The following is a 16867-nucleotide window of genomic DNA, read 5'->3' as shown; positions in this document are numbered from 1 at the left end:
TGTAGCTTCAGTGATGAATTTCGGTAAGAGCAGATCTTTACACATAGCATATATATATATATATATATATATATATTTTAGCACTGTACATCGTTCTATTACGGAAATTAATAAAATTATATAAATGCGATTATAAAAGAGTAATTTTCTATACAATTATATTTCACTGTTAAACTACATAATTTTCGTTACAACTCTTACAGTTTCAAAAAGAAAATTACATCGCGAAGATGCGTATAGTGAGTAGAAATAAATGTGCTGTGCTATTAAAAGCATTTTTTTAGAGAGTGCGAAACACACTAGTGTTAGAAATTAAGAGAATTTGCAGACTTGGTTGAGTATCTCTGAAACTATTAGACCGATTTCAATGAAATTTGATATGTGCATACATTGATACAATATAAAACAAATTACCATTCAATAATTGTAATACACACGCATCATCGTGCGTTAACACTCGTTGGAGTCGGATGGCATGGAACCGCGGTAATTTGTTTTATATTGTATCAATGTTTGTACACATCAAATTTCATTAAAATCGGTCTAATAGTTCTAGAGATACTCAACCAAGTCCGCAAATTCTCTTAATTTCTTACACCAGTGTCGATTAGTCTTTACTCCCTGGAGACACTATCCCAACTGGACAGAAACGCGCATAAATTTAGAGACATTAGCTTCCGCTCACACATTTGTTAGTTAAGAACTGTTAAAACCCTATTGGAAAAAATTCCCGGTATAAAAAAATTGTACCGGCTTATGAAACACCGGTTCCGGTATGATACTGGATCTGGTATTATACCGGACCCAGTATCATACCGGAACCAGCGCTTCATGAGCCGGTATCAAATCGATCCCCGTATGATACTGGGTCCGGCACCACACCGGAACCGGTGTTTCATAAGCCGGTATGAAATTGATACTGGTATGATACCGGACCCTGTATCATACCGGAATCGGTGTTTCATAAGCCGGTATGAAATTTATTCCGGTGCGATACCGGAACTGGTGTTTCATAAGCTGGTATTAAATTGATTTCAGTATGATACCGGACCCTGTATCATACCAGTACTGGTGGTCCTAGTATCATACCAGTACTCAGCGTCAAAATATCATTTTTGATTATCAAGAATGGACAAAATAAAAAATTATAACTTGAATAAGCACATCATTCATAACACTTGGAAGGACACCATTGTGTAGCAGAAAATGCGTTGTAAATATTGCTTCTACACCATTGTGTAGCAGAAATTCGGTGTAAATATTGCTTCTACACCACTGTGTAGCAGAAAATGCGTTGCAAATATTGCTTCTACACCACTGTGTAGCAGAAAATGCGTTGTAAATATTGCTTCTACACCATTGTGTAGCAAAAATTCGTTGTAAATATTGCTTCTACACCATTGTGTAGCAGAAATGCGTTGCTTCTACACCATTGTGTAGCAGAAGTGCGTCGTAAATATTGCTTCTGCACCATTGTGTAGCAGAAAATGCGTTGTAAATATTGCTCCTACACCATTGTGTAGCAGAAAATGCGTTGTAAATATTGCTTCTAATTATAATAAAGAAGATAAATGACTTACATTGAGAGTGTATTTCTGGGTATTCTCCATTTATGAATCATTCCCATATCTTCGAACATACTGATGACCGCCTGAAAAAGAACAAATTTCGTTTAAACGTGTTTTACGCTGTTTAAACGTGTTAACACTAAAGGTACACTACTCACCAACACGGTGTCCTGTTCATTCAAAGACCTGGGAATGAATGTAAGTTTACTAAAATCTTCATCTGGACGGGGTATAACCATTTCAGTCAGTTTGACTACTTCTTCCGGGGGAACCTATAGAACGTCAAGTACCAGAAAATCACCTTTCATGCAGCTGGGTTATCAAGTATGTAACCGTGAATGAAGTCAAGAGAATGTCGACTTTCACCGGTGAATGTCAACAATCACATAGTCGCTTTGGTGAATGAGCGAAATATTCGTTATATCCGATTTGATAATAATTTATTCCTTGGTATTATTATATTATATTTATTCGATGTTTTAATATTTGCTGAGGATTAGGAGAAACATTAGTGTTCGGAGTACTGGTTAAATGGTTACTAGACAGTGGCACTTGACTTTAAAAAACACATTGATGTAAGGCATACCGGGCAGTGGCACTTAACTAGACCTAGCATATATTTCGGACATTTACCAAAACGACTATATGATTGTCAGCATTCACCAATTTCTGTCATTCACCCTAACGTATATAAGTTTTTTGATGTGGTTTGTTTCGCTTTGGCTGTAGAGGCATAAATTATTCAAAATGTAAGTTAGGGTAAACAATAAATAAATAAAATAAAAAAATAAATAAATGAATAAAAATAAATAATAAAGGAACACCGAAATTAGCAATAACGAATAGAATTGGTTTAAAATACCAATTTTAATTACTTTTTTTTTAATCTTTAAATCTTTTTCTTTTTCTTAAATCGTTTCTGATTTTTCATTTCTTTCCTTGTTCTCTTTATATTTTCATCCCATTTTGAGTTCTTTGTACATACTGTTAATGCGCAATTAATAAAACTTAATGATTTTTAAATTTTAAATTTTTCTTTGTAAAATCTTAATATTTATGTTTATACTAATATTTCAGTAGAAGAACTTTCGGGCGCTGCGACATAAATACATTAAGGTTTGAATGAGAAAAATTGAAAACACAAGAAATGCAATTTCAGTTATTTAAATTTATGGGGGGAAAAATTCATCATGATTTTTGCAATCTTAATTTTTCTAAAAGGTGAGTGAATGTGAATAATATAATATATAAATAAATAAAATAAATAAAAAAAACCCAATTGTTTTCTGTTTTTGTAAAGTTCAAATTGTACTATTTCGAGGGTAAAAATGGAATTCTTAAACTTTTAAGTTTATTAGGGAAAAAATCATCATGATTTTTGCAATCTTAATATTTCTAAAAGGTGGGAAGTGGAGGTAAAGAAATGAATTTACCTGCATGTGATACATCATGAGTTCATTTGATAGTCTACTTCTGTGTTGAGCGTCACGAACTTTCTTCCACATCAGAGACTAAATGTACAAAAAAACACTTTCATAAAACACAGAAACCAAAAAAAGGAGCCATACGAAATTTCTACGAAAATCTACGAAATTTTAGAACTGGCTCTTGAAGCAGCGTGAGTGCGTAAAAGAAGTAAACCTGGCACATTTTCTGATTTTCTATAATATGATAATTTCTATTGACCGAAATTAAGAGAATTAGCATATTTTTTTTAAATTTTATGAAAACAATTGAATTGATATGTAAAGTTACTGCTTCAAAACAATGTTGTGTGCCGAACACTTTAACGCGTGAATACTTCAGTAGAGGTAGGTAGGTACTTTATTTGCGTCGCACTAGAGCTGCACAATGAACTATTGGCGACGGTCTGAGAAACATCCCTGAGGATGATCCGAAGACAAGCCATCGCAATTTTGATCCACGGCAGGGAGGATGGCTCTCCTGCTTTGGTAGCCCGACGACCTGCGAAGTCAATCACTTTACGGTGGAGCAGTCTCGGTTCACTTCATTGGAAGTCGAATGCTCTATCCCCTGAGCCATCCCGGCTCAGGTACAGTGATTGGTGTGAGGTATGTTCGTCTCTTCCGGGGTTCTGCTCTCATTTTAATAGTTGACCCTGCGACACACACAGAGCAATTCTGGCCGATATTTTTTGGAAAATGAAGATATTCACCGGATGTATTTGGTCTGTCAGATCTCCAGACCTCACATTATCTCAACGATCTCATAGCCAATACACTTCATCAGCATGATCATTTGGCCGACTTTATCTTTTCTAAATGGATTTTCCTTTATTTGAAGAAATGTATGACTGTTACGTATCGTTGTCACGATGCCGACAGCTCACATTATCTAAACGATCTCATAGCCAATACACTTCACGAGGATGGCCAATTAGCCGATAGTATCTTCTCTATCTAGGTTTCCAGATTAAAAAGATAATGTCGGCTAAATGATCATGCCAGTGAAGTGTATTGGCTATGAGACCGTGTCGATAATGTGACAACGATATTCTTCAAATAAAGGGTTATTTTGGAAGTGATGGAATTATCATAACATTCCTCGAATAGTACTTACATGCATTATACTAATACCACAGTAAATTGCAAACGCCTTTGCAATTTCTTCATCGAATGAAGAGAAACACCTCTCATTCAATTTGTTGCAAAGTTCCGCAACTCCTANTAATTATTGCTTGATACTTGACATCTCTTCTCTGCTACTATCTTTCCTATTTCGGGAGAAATTTTATTGGACGAGATTACTTTCAAAATTGATCCAACGTTATTAATACGGTTTCGGACAGGAGATTTATTTCCATTCATAACAGAAAATAATTGCTCACACTGACAAGTACTTCCAAACATGGAAACAATTTCACATGCGAATTTTCCAGTTTTTTCAAACCCTGCCGGTAAATATTTATAAAATTCAGGCACACCCACTTCAATGAATTTTGCCTTCAAATTTGAATCGCACTGAATCTCAATCACTTCCATTTGCATACTACTGGGTACTGAGTCTATATTTATTGAGAAAATCGAAGAAAACAAACGAAATTTGTTTTCCAAAGAATTAAAATATTTAAACCTTGTTTCAAATTCTGTTCTAAGATTTGAAATTTGTTCTGCGTAATTTTGATACCATGCAGTATCCCCGGAATGGCAGGTGCCGCAAGCCAATTAGAATTTTACATTTTTGAGCGTACAATTTAAAATTATCCGTATAGTTTATAAATAAAGTATATTATAATTTTATATGTTGGTTTCCTTTCTAATTCACATTTCTATTTTATTTTTACTTTGCTTCGTATGTATCGAAAGAGCCGCAAAAATGTTAATCTCGGGCTGCATGCAGCCCGCGGGCCGCGAGTTTGACACCCCTGATGTAGGGCATGCCGGGCAGTGGCACTTAACTAGACCTAGTATATATTTCGAACATTTACCAAAACGACCGTATGATTCTCAACGTTCACCAATTTCTGTCATTTACAGTAACATGTATAAGTTTTTTTGTGTGGTTTGTTTCGTATAAATTATTCAAAATGTAAGTTAGGGTAAAAAATAAATAAATAAAATAAAAAATAAATAAAGGGATAAAAGTAAATAATAAAGAAACACAGAAATCGGCAATAACGAATAGAATTGGATTAAAATACTTATAAAAATCAGATTATTTAAAATCTTTGTACCTAACGGTTTTCAATATTTTGTAATGGTATGCTCTTGTTTTCTGAAAAGCGTAATTTAATATAGGGTATGGATGTTGACTAATTCAATGCGGGAAAGTACAATTAAATCAATGATTTTTATAGAATTTAATTACATCTGTTATATATCCATAAATATTAATCAAATTGTGGAAGAGTATGTCTATTTGTTGGTTGGATAAATAATAATTATTACTACAAATTCCTTTGTTTCATATATTTGATTAAAAGCAGTATTGAAATAAATGCTTAAAAAAAAATTCAAATTCATAATTTTTGTGATTTTTGCTTAATATTTCATTATTTTCGATTTCCCCCCCTTTTTTTTCCAGATTTTCTGAGTATATAATCGTGTGATCTGATGTTGGGATTATATCTTTTCGTTGTTTTATTTTCTGATTTTATTTACTTTTTTAATCGTTAAATTTTTTTTTCATTTTTATTCTTTTTAAATCGTTTCCGATGTTTCATTTCTTTTCTTGTTTTCTTTGTATCTTCATCTTATTTTGAGTTCTTTGTACATACAGTTTATGAGCAATAAAACTAAATAATTTTTAAATTCTTAATTTTTTGTTGTAAAATCCTAATATTTATGTATATGCTAACATTTCGCTAGAAGAACTTTCAGACGTTGCGAAGTAAATACAATAAGGTTTAAATAAGAAAAATTGAAAACACAAGAAATGCAATTTCAATTTATACTATTAAGAAAATTTCTTACTTCGTTAAGAACATTTCGTCTTAGTTGTTGAATACCTTCAAACAACTTTTTTTCTTCAAACAATCTGTTTTAAGTGACGGCCACTAGACCGAATGAGACATACGCATTGAAATTTGCAATATTTATTTTTAAGAAAAAGCTTTTGTTTATTATTTTTTTGCTGTCATACATATGCATGTATATTAGCAAAGGTTGATGAGGTTGACATCATTTGACATAATTCAAATCTTGCATACATTTTGGTTCACCCAGTGTATAATTTAAGTCACGCAAATTCACACAAAAAAATTTCTTAAAACTGAGATACCTGATTCGGATGAGCTATTTCAGAGATATTTAAAAACCCATTTGTTTCAACCAAGTTGATATGCGTTTTCAGCTATTTTTTATGGATTAAAATAGACTTAAGTAAAAAATACAGTGAATAATGCTGAAGTATATTTCATTCAAAAAGAAAAGTTATTTTGAAATGGAAAATTCGAAAACGGTTGTGGAAATTAAATAATATCGTTAAATCGTGGGAATATTTTAAATGAATATTATAAGCGTTTTCATTTAACTATTTTATACTTTGTAAAATGGAGAAAATCCCATTTAAGCCTATTTCCGACCGAAATCATGCGAATAAAATAAATAAATGAAATAATCCAATTGTTTTCCGTTTTTAAAAAATTTAATTTGTACTATTTCGGGGGTAAAAATGGAAGTTATTTAAATTTATAAGGTAAAAAATATCCATCATGATTTTTGCAATCTTAGTATTTCTAAAAGCTGAGTGAATGTGAATAAAATAAATAAATTAAATAAATGAAATAATCCAATTGTTTTCCGTTTTTAAAAAATTTAATTTGTACTATTTCGGGGGTAAAAATGGAAGTTATTTAAATTTATTGGGGAAAGAAATCCATCATGATTTTTGCAATGTTAATATTTCTAAAAGGTGAGTGAATGAGAATAAAATAAATAAATAAAATGGGTAAAGAAAGTAAACCAATTTTTTTCTGTTTCTGAAAAGTTTAATTTGTACTATTTGGGGGATAAAAATGGAAGTTATTTAAATTTATGAGGGGAAAAAAATCCATCATGATTTTTGCAATCTTAATATTTCTAAAAAGTGAGTGAATGTGAATAAAATAAATAAATAAAATAAACTAATTGTTTTCTGTTTTTGAAAAGTTTAATTTGTACTATTTGGGGGATAAAAAAAGAAGTTTTATGCTTTTGAATTTATTAGGGAGAAAATATCCATCATGATTTTTGCAATCTTAATATTTCTAAGAGTGGAGGTAAAGAAATGAATTTACCTGCATGTGATACATCATGAGTTCATTTGATAGTCTACTTCTGTGTTGAGCGTCACGAACTTTCTTCCACATCAGCGACTAAATGTACAAAAAAATACTTTCATTAAACACAGAAACAAAAAAATGAGCCATACGAATAATCTACGAAATTTTAGAAGTGGCTCTTGGAGCCGCGTGTGAGAGCAGAAGAAATAAACCTGACACAGTTTCTTATTTTCTATAATATGATACTCTCTGGTGACCAAAATTAAGAGAATTAGCATATTTTGTTAAATTTTGGGAAAGCAATTGGATCGATATGTAAAACTACTGTTTCCAAACAATCTTGTGTGCCGAATACTTCATTAGAGGTAGGTAGGTACTTTATTTGCGTCTCACTAGAGAAGCACAATGAGCTATTGGCGACGGTCTAAGAAATATCCCTGAGGATGATCCGAAGACATGCCATCGCAATTTTGATCCTCTGCAGGGAGGATGACTCTCCTGCTTTGGTAGCCCGACGACCTGCGCACGAAGTCAATCACTTTACGGTGGAACAGTCCCGGCTCACTTCATTGGAAGGCGAATGCTCCGCCCCCTGAGCCATCCCGGCTCAGGTACAGTGATTGGTGTGAGGTATGTTCGGCTCTTCCGGGGTTCTGCTTTCATTTTAATAGTTGACCCTGCGACACACACAGAGAAATTCTGGGCGATATTTTTTGGAAAATGAAAATATTCACCGGGTGTATTTGGTCTGTCAGATCTCCAGACATCACATTATCTCAACAATCTCATAGCCAATACACTTCATCAGCATGATCATTTGGCCGACATTATCTTTTCTATATGGATTTTCCTTTATTTGGAGAAATGTATGACTGTTTCGTATCGTTGTCACGATGCCGACAGCTCACATTATCTAAACGATCTCATAGCCAATACACTTCACGAGGATGGCCAATTAGCCGATAGTATTTTCTCAATCTAGGTTTTCCTTTATTTGGAGCTACCGGCATCGTGACAGCGATACGAACCAGTCATGCATTTCTCCAAATAAAGGAAAACCCCAGATTAAAAAGATAATGTCGGTCAAACGATCATGCTTGTAAAGTGTATTGGCTATGAGACCGCGTCGATAATGTGAGCATCGCGACAACGATATTCTTCAAATAAAGGGTTATTTCGGAAGAGACGGAATTATCGTAACATTCCTCGAATAGTACTTACATGCATTATACTAATACCACAGTAAATAGCAAACGCCTTTGCAATTTCTTCATCGAATGAAGAGAAACACCTCTCATTCAATTTGTTGCAAAGTTCCGCAACTCCTATTACATCTGAAACGAAACATGAAATGATTTTACAGTCTCTTCTACTGCCGTTTTTTTTTTTAAAAATTCTAATCAATAAAGAATTATCTTACCTTTATCATCTTTTATAGGAAAGCATAGTATGTTTCTAAAACAGAGTGAAATGAATTTTTAGAGTAACTTTTTTAAAAAAGATATTGAAATACAATATTGTTTGTAAGTACACATTAAAATATAGAATGTTTGGTGCTGTAGTAAATAAATGACAGGCAGTGTATAATTTATAATTACTTGTATTAAATGAAAAGTACAATGATCGAAGTCTTACCTTGTCTTGAAACCGGTTGTTTCATCCATTTTTCTATAGAAGAGAGGATGGCTGTATGCATCATGGATGTTCAGAAGTTCACCTGAATTAACAAGTTGCAATTAAGAGCCAGTTTTTTTTTTTTTGAGAAATTGGGCAAATCAGCCACGGTTGGATACTTGAAACTCTTTATTTTGTTAAAACTTTCTGGTTTTGCCCTTTAAGTAAAACTGTTAGACATTTTTGTTCTAAGTTTTTGTTTTTTTTGTGGGAGGATCCTATTGAATTTTGAAAGATGTTTGTAAAGGGTGTTTTTTTTCACAAAATTTAATAGATTGAAGATCATATTAAATTTTGTGAAAAAAAAACATCTACTAACATGCTGTAATATTTTTTGTTAAATTCGCGAACCACAGCACTGAACATTATTTAGTGTTCAAATACTTTCATACCGAATGAGCGTATCCTGAAAATTTCAACAAAATGAAACCCTGACTGACCCTCTAAAGAACTGACCGCCATTAACTTCAACAATTAAGGATGTCTTCTTGACAATAAATGAGAGGTGAATTTTATGTTGGAATGCATGCTTCGATTGATGTGTGTATTACGTGAATATCGTTTTAAAACATGCCACGATTATACAGTCACATTTGCTTTTCGCCAAGCCTAAAAGATGTTTGTAAAGTATTTTTGAAACTGATTTTCTTGTTAGACTTACATTAATCGGAATCTTTTGTGTACACTTGAATCGTCAAATGCAAAAAAAGGAAAAAAAGAGAGAGATCTAAACATGTGTGATGTTTGAATTATTTTAAATTATTTGAAGACCAATGATAGTAAAAATGCACTTTCTATCTACCACGTCACTATCTATCACGGGATTTGAGATACGTTATTTTTTAAATTTAAAAAGAAATCGAAGGGCGGGAAAACACCACTTTAGTGCCGAGAAAAACCATTTTCTTACTGAGAAATAGGAGGACCTTACCTGATGTGGCCACGTATCCAGCAATTCCTTGATCAGCCGGTATTCTGACTTCTGATGTTGTCTAGTAAAAACAAAAATGAATGAATCAGATAATTGAATAAAGGAATAGATTATGCACGTAGGAATTTTAAAATGAAGAATTTGACTATCTTCGTTCTGAAATTTGGACTGTGGACAACAATTTCTGAAAAATCCTTGAAAAATATAAATTAGATCTGTTTAAAATTTGGCCATTGATGAAAATTAAACTGCATACGATTCCGTTTTTTTTCTCTCCAAAAATCAGTGGTGTTTTCTAGATAACAGCTCTCATTAATATCTATTTACTCGCTTTGTCAGGTAATTTCAATGATCAACGTGAACGTGGTCACAAAATTAGCATTTCAAAAGTTATCTGAAACCACGTGTTTATATCGTTTGAACGTGCCTTAAGAACGTGTTTCAATAAAACTAAAGTCAACAGTAATTTAATAACATAACTGGCGTTGAGCAGTAGACCCAATTGTGAGTTTACTACAATCAATGTTCAAAGCCTTGTAATTTTGAACCCAGAAGGCAAAGAAAACAGCATTGGGACATCGTGGAGGACTTTTTGGTGGAAATAATTTGCTCTTGCTTTACATCTTTATCGGTTAATCTTTATTTTTATGATATGAGCTAGAGGTTTCTCGCAAGCATCGAAAAAGATATTGCCAAAGACTGCTGTTTCCACAAAAGTGTAGGACTCAATTTTGTTTTCTTGGTTCAATGTACCCCTGCTAAATCTGATTTAAAAACTATTCATTTGAGGCATTTAAGTTTTACTGGATTTGTTTGTTGTTTTTATATTCTGTTTTCATACTCTTGTGGCCAAAATGTCTTCGTTCGGGAAAGATATGTATTCCAAATAAGGAATGGAATTTTTCCCGATTTCTGTATAAGCGTATATTTTAAATACGCCCATTTTCAAAGTTTTGCGTAAATATTAGTATTGCAATTATATTTTAGTTAATTTTTCACAAACTCAATTGTTTAATTGGAAAAAAAGATGAATTCTTAGTTTTGGAACGCCAATAAAAAACAAAAGAATACATTTTCGAAATGTATGGTCACATTTATATACCGTTTATTTACTTATTTTTTCTTTTCATGCATTTGTCCCAATCCGGGTCTAATGTACAGTAAATAGCTACGATTACAATTTTAATTAATCAACGAAGCCATCTGATGGAGCAGCTTCTGTTGGTCAAAAAGACGAGAGAACTCTGGGTGAAGTCCGAGGGTACCCAAGTCAAAATTCTTGATGGTCCCATAAATTTTTTTTGATGATTTATGTTGGTTTCAGCGTGATTCATGATGGCCCAACATCATTTGATAGTCACCCTCATCCAGCATTCATTCATGGTTTTTGATATGCCAACAAACTTCCGTCACTTCATGATGGAAAATGCTACTTTAATACTATGATGGTCAATCATCAAGAGAAGTCTCATTGAATAACAATCCATGATTATCCGTGACAGTCCATGATGGTTCCAACTATGCATTTCCCTGATAGTTTAATGGAAATTCTTGCTGGTTCTCAGGAATATACAATTCTTTTTTAATGTTGGACCATCATAAATCAGCCCGAATTTCTATATTGGGGTGATGGCTACTTACGTTGGTTACCATCAAAAAATATAATGGTTCATGATGGAATTATTGACGTCTACCATCAAGACTACGTTGACCCATCAATGGAAAACCATCAAGAAGTTTGACTTGGGTACAAGTCTGTCTTAGTTTCTGTGCCTGCTGATTTTAGCTCGATAAAACGGGATAGCCTTCACTCCTAGGGTGGCCCTACCAGGAAAAAATCTCTCGACGTATTTTTCCCATCCCATCAAGGGACACCCTCCCCCCACGATGAGCCAACCACCAGGACTTGAAAACTAATCAGACCATCTTTTTTGTTTGCTGATTTTCTTACGGTCAGCAGCGTCCTGGAGCTTATTTGACATACGTCAGATTAAGAGAATAAGCAACACAACAAGAATTATAACTAGAACTTAAATTTTGTCTCATTGATAATATTGCAGTATTCTTTTTTCTCATTAAATGGTTCTTAAGATATCACTTACAAGTAAGTTTCGTTAATTTATTCATAAACTAACTAATCTTGTGATCAATATAGTTGTGAAAATATTTGCATTTACCTCAGTTCCGTCTTCGGCAACATTTCCGTCAAAAACTTTAGCCACTAATTCATTTCTTTCTTTTTCTAATAAAAATAAAGAACATCTGAAAGAGAAATAAACAATCAGCAATTTTATTTTTGCAATTCTTATACTACTTTACTTAGGGGGTTAAGCCCCTTGTTCGCTAACGTTCACCAACCCGGATGATTGCTTCGCTACAATTGCCGTTTCTTGGCATGAAGTAATTGAAATTATTCAACTAAAAATATATGTACTAAAAAGAACACTCGTGCCCCCATTTCCCCACTTCCAAATATTTTCCTTATGATACTATTAAGATCTATAAGTGAACATATTATGAAATATTATTAAAATTATATTAGTTATTTTATAAAATAATATTTAAAATTAAAAGTATATTGTTATAACAAATTTGGTGAGTTCACAATTGTTATTTAATATTTTTGTTTGCCAAACGGACGTATGTATTTTAAATACAATTTTCGCATTCATCACTTTGTGCATGAAGCTGAAAGTTAATGTTCTAAGTCATTTAACGAATCTCTTTAACCGTAATTAAAAACAGTATATTAATGTAATTTGAACCAAAAAATAATAATTGTAAAACAGTTAATAAGATCAGACACTGATTTAAATTACTTTCTTAAAATATAATGTAGAATTTCATTATTCTAATAGTAATAATAAAAACAATCCTCCTGAACTCGAAATTTAGAAATCAAACAAAATTAAAAACGTAATAATAACAATACGGGTAAATTTAACCTTCAAATTAGGGATAATTTAATATGATTAAAGATAATTTTATATGTTTGAAGAAGGAGACATTTGAGTCATGGCAAAAAAACAATTTCTTTTACCAGAAAACTTTGCAATTACACTGTTAGAATTTTCGGTTTAAAATTATGGTAAAATAACCGGAAGCAGTCTGTCCATCCAATTAACCGCAAAGTTTACAGTAAAGAACATTTTTTACTTTTATGGTTTTGAAACCATTTACAACTAGTATGGTAAAAAAATTCACGAATAAAAATTATACAGTTAATCATTTACAACTACCAAGGTTTAAAAAGCGTAACAAAAAAGAAGCAGCTTTATGGTGCTGCCATCTATGCGTGAATGAGAGTATCGTTTTTTAATGGTTCAGGATCCCAAACTGGACNTTGTTATTTAATATTTTTGTTTGCCAAACGGACGTATGTATTTTAAATACAATTTTCGCATTCATCACTTTGTGCATGAAGCTGAAAGTTAATGTTCTAAGTCATTTAACGAATCTCTTTAACCGTAATTAAAAACAGTATATTAATGTAATTTGAACCAAAAAATAATAATTGTAAAACAGTTAATAAGATCAGACACTGATTTAAATTACTTTCTTAAAATATAATGTAGAATTACATTATTCTAATAATAATAATAATAAAAACAATCCTCCTGAACTCGTAATTTAGAAATCAAACAGAATTAAAAACGTAATAATAACAATACGGGTAATTTTAACCTTCAAATTAGGGATAATTTAATATGATTAAAGATCATTTAATATGTTTGAAGAAGGAGACATTTGAGTCATGGCAAAAAAAAAATTTTTTACCAGAAAACTTTGCAATTACACTGTTAGAATTTTCGGTCTAAAATTATGGTAAAATAACTGGAAGCAGTCTGTCCATCCAATTAACCGCAAAGTTAACAATAAAAAACCATTTTCACTTTTATGGTTCTGAAACCATTTACAACTAGTATGGTAAAAAACACGAATAAAAATAATACGTTTTTTAACCATTTACAACTAGCAAGGTTTAAAAAACGCAACGAAAAAGAAGTAGCTTTATGGTGCTGCCATCTATGCGTGAATGAGAGTATCGTATTTTAAAGGTCCAGGATTCCAAACTGGAAATAGCAGGACGTTGGAAACTCTTCATATGTAGAAGGCAATAGAGGAAATATTGTGATGTCAACGCTGTGGTTTGAACCCCAGCTTTCTTGGTCATGAGATTGACAGATTAGCCCCCTCGCCCATAATATGTACACATCTGCAAGGAAGTGGCTTTATTTGGTGGGTCTAGTTCACGCTATATAATTCTGGTTGTTTAAATGTAATAAGAGAAAGCAGTTAATTAAAGGTTTTTCTCACTGTTAACAGTTTGAATACCATTTTATTTATGGTTATATGACTGATTTGTTTGAATATGGTTGCATGACAATTAAATAAATTGTTATCTTACCATTTTTTCTAAGAGCTTTCTAAATATAGAAATGAACATTAAATATCATTTACCTTTCTGCTTTCGTTAAATGCCTCGCTTGTGCCATTATTTCTCTAAGGAGAAGTGTTACGTCATCTGAAATTTAAGAAATAAACAAAAAAATAATTACAGTTATTGACAAAGTTTTGCAAGTACACATCATACCAATGCTTTCAAAATGTAATTGCTTTCAAAAACTTAAAGTTTTGTAAAATCTCAATTTCAGGTCTTGGAAAGTTTTTATTTCCTCAAAGATCCGTACACAAAATGAAAATTTTATTAAAAAAAAACTGCTTGAAGATTTTTTTAAGCACATTTACAGATGGTTCAATACGTTGTGTTAGAAAATAATGAGACTTGCAAACAAAGGCCTCGAATGCTGTGTGGCAAAACGAAATTTTCGTGTTTCAAATTATAGTTTTGTCTCAATCAGCTCTAAAAATAAATTCGTTTTGATGTCCCAAGTCAAAAACTTTGATGGTTTTTCATTGAGGGACCAACATAATCTTGACAGTAACCATCAATAATTCCATCATGAACCATTATATTTCTGATGATATCCAACATAAGTTACCATCACCCCGATGTTGGAATTCGGACTAATTCATGATGGACCAACATTAGAATAGCAATTTGTTTTGATGATTTGTTCATGTTGAATTATAAGAAATTTCCATCATAGTTTCTTCGAAATCAAAAATTGGAGCGATCATAAACTACCATCACCCCAATGTAGGAATTCGGAATTATTTTTGATGAGTCAACATAAAGGAAAAATTGATGGTATATTCCAGAGAACCAGAAAGAATTTTCTTTAAACCATCATGGAAATGTATAGTTGAAACCATCATGAACCATGACGGATCATCATGGATTGTTGGTTCACGAAAATCAAACTTCTCTTGATGGTTAACTATCATAGTATTAAAGAAGCGTTTTCCATTATGGAATGATGGAAGTATGTTGGCATATAAAAAACCATGAACGCAAAATGGAAAATGTTAGATGATGATAACCATCAAATGATGTCGAACTATCATGAAACCAACATAAACCATTAAAATGTTTTGCTGGAACCATCAAGAGCTTTGACTTGGGGAGTCAAACGAAAGTGAGTCAAATAGTAGTCTCATTGAGCTATTTGTCCCACTGGCTAACTAGTCTTCGCTTGGGTTACTGTGTTGGGTGTGATAGTCCAGCCTTTGAACCGTACCACCATATGTGTATATATATAACTCTTCATATGTTGAAGGGAATAGAGNCGTCGCAATATTATAGTTTTGTAACATTATAGATACCTATATATATATATATACAGAATTGTATACAATATATAAATCCAGCTAATGCATTTTAAAGAGCCTAACTACGAAGTTATTTTAAATTTTTTTCCCATTTCTTTTTTTAATGTTTGATATGGTCTTTACTACTTATAACTAAAGAAGAATATTTTTAGAATAAAATAGTAGAATATTTTTAGAAGTAAAATGTGCATCTTTTTTTTAGTATCATGTCTGGTATTTAATACACAAGATAAATATAAAAGCATTTTGTATGAAAGTCTAAAAACACATGAAGCTTATTAAAAAGAAGTAATAACTGGTTGCAGGTGAGAGCTAAGAAAAAGAAATTCCCTATCTACCGGTCTGGGATGGATTCACGTGATCAAGCTTTATCACTTTCTAAGTGGTTTCGGCCGTGCACGGCAGCCATACGGCGATTAATTTCGTGTTGAAGAACACTTTCCAAAAGCCAGACCATACCAAGCTGTTCATCTTTTTTTTTATATATATGTAACTGTCGTTGAACAGCCGATCCGATTTTCGACTTAATACGCTACAGTTTTGTAATTCTGAATCAAATGCAGAAAACAAGGGAACTCCTCAATCAAGTATTGGGAAAAATTTGCTTTCGTAGAGGATCTTTTGATGGAACTAACCCACATTTGTGTTCCTTGGAGAGGGAAACCACGAAAACCTCCCATGGTTAGTATGACGGCAAGAGGAGTCTAACTTATGATCCGTCTACCACTGAGGATATTTTAAGTCAGCACTGTGGTCGGTGTGAGCCGAATGAGGAATTCGTATCGACCTGCCATCGCTGGGATTCGAATCCCGGTTCACCCCATTGGAAGGCAAGCGCTCTCACCCTAAACCACCACGGCTCGCTGTTCATCTTTTTTAGTGCCAAGCATCCATGTTCTGTCCAATGCATGAGTGAATTAAAAAACTTTTGTCTTCACACTTTCTTAAATATACTTGCATCCCTTACAATGAATGGACCGAACCATTATTGCGCGGTATGGGTGGGCTCACTTTCAGATATTTTCAAGATATTTTCCTGCTGAGATTTAACACTAGGTTTACGGACCTTTCTTACATACCTATCTCTACGAACACGTGTCAATTTGACGCATGAAAGAATGCATATAACAGCACTTACAGAGAGGCCAACTTGCTCCTGGCAGCAAATATATTTTTTAAAGTGGTAGTTTTTCAATTGTGATTCTTGGTTTAATCAATTCAATTTAGTAAATTTTTATC

General features: G+C 32.7%; 1 protein-coding gene across 4 annotated transcripts in view; it reads right to left on the bottom strand.

Moving 5' to 3' along the window:
* LOC107443257 (cGMP-dependent 3',5'-cyclic phosphodiesterase-like) overlaps positions 1-16867 on the bottom strand; it is a 104921-nt gene that overhangs the window by 28516 nt on the left and 59538 nt on the right. For 2 of the 4 annotated variants that reach the window (XM_071177905.1, XM_071177903.1), the window contains exons 11-19: positions 14357-14420; positions 12073-12157; positions 9896-9956; positions 8926-9007; positions 8711-8745; positions 8512-8624; positions 7306-7383; positions 1727-1840; positions 1581-1651 (exon numbers count right to left, since the gene is read on the bottom strand). In XM_071177905.1, the coding sequence (XP_071034006.1) occupies positions 1581-1651; positions 1727-1840; positions 7306-7383; positions 8512-8624; positions 8711-8745; positions 8926-9007; positions 9896-9956; positions 12073-12157; positions 14357-14420 (703 nt within the window). Of the gene's footprint in view, positions 1-1580; positions 1652-1726; positions 1841-3001; positions 3080-7305; positions 7384-8511; positions 8625-8710; positions 8746-8925; positions 9008-9895; positions 9957-12072; positions 12158-14356; positions 14421-16867 lie in introns of all 4 variants that reach the window. The other 2 variants (XM_071177906.1, XM_071177904.1) reach the window with 1 other exon arrangement.

The sequence above is a fragment of the Parasteatoda tepidariorum genome, chromosome 2 (assembly GCF_043381705.1).
Source record: "Parasteatoda tepidariorum isolate YZ-2023 chromosome 2, CAS_Ptep_4.0, whole genome shotgun sequence".
Classification (NCBI taxonomy): domain Eukaryota; kingdom Metazoa; phylum Arthropoda; class Arachnida; order Araneae; family Theridiidae; genus Parasteatoda; species Parasteatoda tepidariorum.
Note: the sequence above shows the minus strand (reverse complement) of the source record. Positions and strands in the feature narration are given on the sequence as shown.